At 43.0% G+C, this 7500-nt stretch overlaps 2 protein-coding genes across 3 annotated transcripts in view; one reads left to right on the plus strand and one right to left on the minus strand.

Annotated features, from left to right (window-relative positions):
* The window catches only part of Zc2hc1b (zinc finger, C2HC-type containing 1B), a 37698-nt gene that overhangs the window by 10241 nt on the left and 19957 nt on the right, over window positions 1-7500 (minus strand). For both annotated transcript variants that reach the window (XM_087649789.1, NM_001271310.2), the window contains 1 exon segment: window positions 2262-2401. In XM_087649789.1, the coding sequence (XP_087505915.1) occupies window positions 2262-2401 (140 nt within the window).
* Window positions 6693-7500, plus strand: part of LOC148006834 (uncharacterized) — a 17725-nt gene continuing 16917 nt past the window's right edge. Inside the window, exon 1 of the mRNA XM_087596225.1 lies at window positions 6693-6697. Within this exon, the coding sequence (XP_087452351.1) occupies window positions 6693-6697 (5 nt within the window). The remainder of the gene's footprint in view (window positions 6698-7500) is intronic.

The following is a 7500-nucleotide window of genomic DNA, read 5'->3' on the forward strand; positions in this document are numbered from 1 at the left end:
GGTCCCTCCCTTTCCCAGCGAATGCTCCCATTGCGTCTGTTCTCTAGCCCCCAAAGGCTTATTTTTAGAGGCCCATATTGGTCTCCTCTGGTTAAGGGCATGACAGAGTTTTTAAGTTGATTCTGTTTGAAATAGAAACACATTCTGGCCCTGCCACCAGCAGTCCTGAAAGCCCGAAACAAACCCTCCCTTCTTGTCCCATTTCTTGAACAAGCTTCGCTATTAGGCAAGGTCCCAGAGTGGTGGCGTTGGCACTCGGGGAGCAAACACTGCCATTCAGACAGTGAGCCACGGAATTCAGGGAGCAAAGCCATCTCCCCTCTGTGCTCCCAGTCACCGAGAAACTCTGGAAAACAGTGAGAGGAACGGGGCCAAGTCACTGGTTACCCTCAGGATAGCCAGCTGGCCTTTTTCACAAATAAAAGCCACTTCTGTCTGCTGGATCCCTTCACCCTCTTTGGCCCCTAATACTAACACTGGCACGCTCCGCAGCGGACAGAACCGTCTGTGGTAATAGCAGTTGCCGGGACTGCCGTTCAGGGAGGAAGATACAGAACCCCCACACTTAGGTTGAATTCGAGCCTAAAGTCGCCATAGTCCTTCAAAATTGTGATTTCAAAGACCAGAAAGAGGAAAGGGCTTCTGGAAAGGGAAAGGATAGACAAGGGAACTTCTGGGCCTCTTAGTACCAACAACTCCTATAGTTGAGGGGTTAATGCTACTTACAGGTGGCAGTAAATCTCAAAGCTTCACCTGCAAATAATCAACTGTACGTTGACAGTGGGAAATGGAGCCCTCCACACCAACCACTGGGTCCCGGCTGTCTTGACCTTCCCCAAACTATCTCAGCTTGGAAAACTGTCTGTAACCTGCACCCACCACCTGCCCAGCACACACACACCCTCCTTCCCATGTTCCTTTAGGTTTAGAACACTTCTGACCCAAAGAAACACTCCAAAATCAGAAGCATTTTGACCACCAGCATGGCCACACGTGATGTATTGCAGACCAAACACAGGTGCATGGAAAGCTTTGTATAAACTGCCTTCAGGCTAGTGTGTCTTAAGCATACATGTACATACCATACACATACACATATCTGCAATATTTCTGGTCCCAATAATTTTAGATATGGGATTTTGAGCCTGTACCATTGTCCGTGTAGACTCTAGTGCCTCGGTTTTATTTTGGTGCCAATCATTTTCTCAGCTTCATTAATTATCCCTCATGCCATTCTCCTATTAGTCCCTTCCTCCCAGGAGCCCTAATTATCCTGCCACTGTCTGTTCTTCCTGGTCTCCCTCCATTCATCTTGCACAATGACTGTAAAAATGTTCACTTCACGGCACTCTGTTTTTCTCTACTGGATACATGTCTACCTTGCCTTTGATGACACAGAAAGCTCCTATTAAAAACAAAAATGCAACAGAAAAGCCAATCCTGCCAGGCAAGGTGGCGCAGTACTTGGGAAACAGAGACAGGCAGATTTCTGAGTTTGAAGACAGCTGGCCTGGTTTATAGAGGAAGTTTCTAGATGCTAGAGCTATACAGAGAGGCTCTGCTCACTTAAAAAAAAAAAAAGGCTAGAAGCCATGGGAAAGGGGTAGGAAAAAAGGTGGGGAACACAGCTGCGTTACTTCCCAGAAACTTTCCAATTCCCGCTCCCAGACTCTCAGGCTTGGCTGTTCCCAGATTTCTGAGCATCTGTATGATCGATTCCTTTCATCCTCCAATCTTAACTGGCTTGAACCATAACCCCTCTACATCTGTCACCTTTGTTGCTCCATCTTGTCAATCCCCATCAGAGACTGTGTTTCTGGTTAGAGCCTCCGGCCATAAACAAGGCGAGCTCTACATCTCATCCCTCCCCCTTCGCCTCTATGCAGCAGAACTCAACCCGCAAGGCATCTTCTTGGCAACATTGTTCCCACCCAGACCAGTCCCACTGAGTCATAGGTCTTTTCTGGGTGGGTGAGGCTGATAAACAACACTGGATAAGCCTGGTGTTAGCTCATGCCACAGAGACATTCTTTTTATACTGAAGTCTTCATCCCGAGAGGCTTCAAACACTTCAGAATGATTTCTTTTTCTGCAACACCCAAAGCCAGAAGCAGACAACTCCCGTGGAGACGAATAATCGTGATCGGCGTTCTGATCCTCGTGATTCTGAGGACAGACAGTTGAGCTCCCTGGCAGATCCTCCCTATTCGCCCTAGGCACGCAAGGACACAAATTCCCAAATCAGGAGAAAAGATATTTACCTGAGCTCTGGCTGCCAGTCTGGCTGCCATTTGGTTTGAGTCGAAGACGCGCCGAGAGGTCTGATTTTTGCAGAAATTAATATGTCGCTGGGCAGCGGTTTCGTTAAACCTCCTCATACAGTAAGGGCATTGAATATAATCTGGATGGGAATGGACCAACAAACCATGATTAACGCTGCAAAAACAACCGTGGAATGAAACTATCTGAGATGGATTAATAGGCTGTAAACTGCAGCAACACCGAAGTACAAGGTCCCAGACTGTGGTTTGAGACGGCCTAACCCAAAAGGGGAAGCCTAAATAAAGACATGGTGGGGGCGGGGGGGGGAGAAAAGGCATCCTCTAGGCCTTTATTTCAACCAAGAACATCCCTTTAAAACGTTTGCATAACATCTTTTTTACATGATAGATCAATTATATTTAGGAACGTCAAAATTGCAGCTGTGTGTAGACGCTGAGGTCACAGCAGGCTAGCTTTGGTGGTAAGATTGTTCGTGGATGACCCACAAGAAGATGGTACTAGTTGAGACAGAAGGTTTTTCAGAGAGTTACAGAGTTACAGGGAGTTGTTATTTAGTTTCAAAATATGGGTGGGTGGCAGTGGTGATGTTGGACTCTGATATCATAGTCATTAGCGACAAGAATGTATTTTTGCAGTGCCTCATTTTTTGTTTTATTTTGGGTTTTTTTTTTTGATTAATTTACATGAGGAGGCAAATGCGATACTCAGGAAGGGAAAATATATAAAGAGAGTAGGGGAAGAGCTGATAGGGGGGTTAAAAGTTGAAGACCAGTCAGGGAAGGCTGGTGGGAAAGCAGCTTTAGAACCAGCTTCAGTTTCCCAGGCAGCTTCTCGTGATCCTAGCTGGTCTGTGGTTCTGTATAGCACCTTGTCAAATTTTCTTTCATGTTTTATTATCAGATATAACTGGCTAGTGAAAGACATGGGAATCGGGAAAGATCTGAGGTCGTCTTGTACCATGGAAGATTCTCATAAGCAAAGTTGGGCCTCTGCCTATCTTCTCTAAGCACGGAGGGATTAGGGTCAGCTTTGTTCTTGACTTCGACATCTTTAGGGGATAGCCGAGGGGATATGAGTGACGTCAAGAGTTTCTTCCCAGAAAGGGTCTGAGCTGTATCACCCTTACACTTTAGGATGGAAGTTTACATTATTGAATAGTCAAAATTCCTACACGTACAGCCATGTCTTGAGAGACAGAGTTCTTTTATTTTTTTAAACCCTATTTTAAGCCCTATCGTGAAGCAGTTTGCAGAGTTTTCTATTTAAACAGATTTCTTCTGAAAACGTATTCTCCTCAAATGTAAAAGTTATAAACGTTTAGAGACGATCTGGTAAAATCAAAATTTTATTTCCCATTCTGGAAAACAGCACTAATCATTTATTAAATGCCTGCTATAGGCCACACATTGATTTTTACACAAAGATGCAATGTCTCTGTGGTCAGGGAACACGTATTTGAATGCAGAAACAAGAAACGAAAAATGAAAATTTCACACAGTGATGAATGGCTTTTAAAAAAGCCCAACCACTGGACAGCATTAAGAAATAATGATGAGGGCTTGGGGATTTAGCTCAGTGGTAGAGCGCTTGCCTAGCAAGCGCAAGGTCCTGGGTTCGGTCCCCAGCTCCAAAAAAAAAAAAAAAAAAAAGAAAAGAAAAAGAAAAAAGAAAAAAGAAAAAAAAAGAGAGAAATAATGATGAGCTTAGTTCTAGGGCCTGTCTGACTGGTTCTGAGCCCAAGTTCTTCCCTTGCTACGCTTAGGAACTTGGAGGAGTTGCTCAACTTGCACAGGTCCCCATCTCCTCAGCACAACCATATCACCCCTTTCATCAGGGTGTTGTGAAAGTTAACAGACAATCCACACAAGAGCTTGGCACCACGGGAAGGGCGGGACGTAGGAGAATGTTATAGTCTCGCTGTACGGAAACAGGTCCAGCAAGCATATGCTTCCAACTCCTAAACAAGCCAGCAACTGCTTAGAAACTAGAATGAGCCAAGACGATTCAGAACCCACCCACCGTGCTGTAGAAAACCTATCTAGAAATGGACATCCAGCATGTTAACTGTTTCTTGCCTTTTCCAGGTGGGAAAGGAGTCTTAGAGCAGACACATTGATCCCATAGAACCTACTCAGGTCAGTCGAAGGCAATGATTTATCATCGGAACTGAATTCCATTAGTTCTTCTATTCATTGCTGCCCTTCTGTGCGCCTCTAATTGCATACCACCACGGAGGCAACAGGGTTTGAATATATCTTCCTGCCAACCAAAGTCTCTGAGATAATGAGGCAAACACACTCTCCAATTAGTAAGGAAGCACTAGATCCCCTGAGACCCCTAGGAGGAATGAGAAGCCAGGGCATGGGAGTATAGTACAAAGAACAGACAGAGTGGAAGATCCCGTGGTGAGGTATTCGGGGTTGCTGTTAGAATTTACATCAAGTCGTCTGAACACAGTGTGTCACAGCTACATGTTATATCCTAGTCTCGAATGGAATAATCTTTCTTCATTTATTAATTGTGAACTCACCAAAAATTACTGTGTCCTATTTATTTCTATTGAAAATAATTTCAAAGCCTAGAGTGACAATTATTGCACTGCCAAAGGAGAGTTCAAAAATTGGACCACAAAAGTATTCTGATAGGAAAGGTGGTTACCAGATCTCCTGTAAAATTAAGGTAGTCAAATAAAAAGTATTTTCAACGCAAAAATTACCCAGAGATCCTTTTCGCAGCCTATGAGATGCTGACCACCACTCTATCATAGAATGAACCCAATCCTAAGTGCTATAAATTATGGCTCCTATAAAATCTTGCAATGGTATGGAGATGTGAATCTTTAGCAGACTTGGTTAAACCAGTCAGAACTAGAATAAACATATACAGGTCATCTGAGTCCTAGAAATGGGGAAATCATCCTGATAAGTAAAAGGAAATTGCTTGCAAACTCATGCACATTAGGTCATATTATATATAAAATTCTCCTTTTATGTGCATATACATTTGCTAGTACATGAGCCTATGAATTCAGGTTAACATAAAGTCCTCTCAAGTGCAATGAGAACATGCTAAAGTGAGGTATTGTTTAGTTGTTATTGCTAGTAAGGAATTTAATTAAAAAATTGTATTTTAGCATAAAAAAATCCAAAAGGAAGAAAATCAATCGAGCGTGTGATGACTCCTGTGAGGAGAATTTCTTTAAAGAGTAACAATAATCCTGTAATTTTAGAGACCACTGGGTAAGGAAAGAAAATCACGAAACCCATCTGACATGGTTTTACTTCATTAAGTAACCATAAGGTAGCCAGCAGCGTGCAGCCTCTGATGTTGGAAAGAAACAGTTTCTCATAAGAGGTATGTTTTTGTTCTGTGGCTATGACTCAGACAGCAAAACAGTTACCTTTCATTGTACAATGAAGCAAGTTGGATGCCCCAAACCCAGATAGAAGTGTTGTGTGCAGTGGCACGAGCTAGTGACCGCAACACTGCCTGTGGGTAGGCAGAAAGGAGGATGGCTGGGACTCATTGGTCAGCAGGTCTAATCTAGTCAGTGAGCCGCTGGCCAATGAGAGACTCCCTCAAAATAGGTGGATGGTCTTCTCTAGGGCAACAGATGAGTTTCTTCTCTGACTTGCATCCTCATATGCATGGCCATAAGCACACCTATCCAAACACATATGCACATACAAGCATATATTTCTCTGATACTTTGTTACTGGCCTGGTAGACAGATCTTTGCATTAAAGGTATTAAGATGATACATTATGGTTGGGGATTTAGCTCAGTGGTAGAGCGCTTGCCTAGGAAGCGTAAGGCCCTGGGTTCGGTCCCCAGCTCCGAAAAAAAAAAGAACCAAAAAAAAAAAAAAGATGATACATTATATTAAGCTACATTTTTGTTAATGTGCAGCAAAACAAAGCAGTTATTAAGATTATTTTCTGGTACAGCAGATGATTTAAATTCTACCAGGTATGTGCTTACACCGTGGCTTGTTTTTAGACTTTTGAAGTGAACTCTTTGGAAGATTAATTTACATAATAAAACACATTTGTTTTAAGTGGGCAATTCTGCGCATCTTGACAAATGTGTGCATTTGCTTAATCACTCCAATTAAAATGTAAAACATCTTACCCCCATTTTTTTTTTCTCACGCTGCCTTTCAGACACAATTCTCCAGATGCAGCCCTGGTCAAATATCAGTGACCTCTTTTCCTGTTGCCACAGACAAGTTTTACTGGCTCTGTGGTTTCGATACTAGAGAACCCATCTTGCTCGAGTACAGTGGTTCTGTCGAATAGATTCATCTGTACTTCACAGCTTGTTTTCCTTCATGCCGGTTGGCAGACATTTTCAGTTAAGGAAACAGAACACAGGGATTGCCTTGTTTCATGTTTGCATCAGCAGTGGATATGACGTATAGGAGCTACAGATTCCAATCATATTGTAGGGGCTCAATTTTAATCATACACGTGAGTGTTGTGCTGTCAATGTGACACATACTAGGAATACCTGAAAAGAGGAACCTTCAACTGAGAAAATACTTCGATCAGACTGCCCTGTGGTCAAGCCTGTGGGTCTTTTTTTTTTTTTTTTAATTCATGATTGATGTAGGGAGTCTCTGCTCACTATGCCACTTCTATACAGATGGCCCTGGCTTGTATAAGAAACCAAGCCGGGGTTGGGGATTTAGCTCAGTGGTAGAGCACTTCCCTAGCAAATGCAAGGCCCTGGGTTCGGTCCCCAGCTCCGAAAAAAAGAAAAGAAAAGAAAAAAAAAGAGCAAGAAACCAAGCCAACCAACTAAACAGACAATACAATCTGAGTCATCCATGGGGTTTAGCATTCTTCTATGGTTCCGGTTCAGTTCCTGCCTCAGTTCCTGTCTTGAGTTCCTGTCCCGACTTCTTTCAACAATGATGGACTGTGATTGGAATGTGTAAGCCAAATAAACCCTTTCCCCCTTAAGTTGGTCCCGGTCAGTAGTTTGTTTGTTTTTTTTTTTTTTCCAGCAATAGAATATAAAATAGAACAGAAAATGGTACAAGAGGTAGGTACAATTGCCATGACAGACCTAATGGGGTTGTTTGGGAAAGGTCTGTGGAGATGTTTGGAACTTTGAGCTGGAAAATCCATTGAGTCTTCAATGCTTAGTGGGCTGTTCTGTGGGATCTTGGAAGATAAGGGTGGTTTGAGAAATTCAGACAAGGGAGATCTGGTT

The sequence above is a fragment of the Rattus norvegicus genome, chromosome 1, assembly GCF_021556685.1.
Source record: "Rattus norvegicus strain SHRSP/BbbUtx chromosome 1, alternate assembly SHRSP_T2T, whole genome shotgun sequence".
In the NCBI taxonomy this organism is placed as follows: Eukaryota; Metazoa; Chordata; class Mammalia; order Rodentia; family Muridae; genus Rattus; species Rattus norvegicus.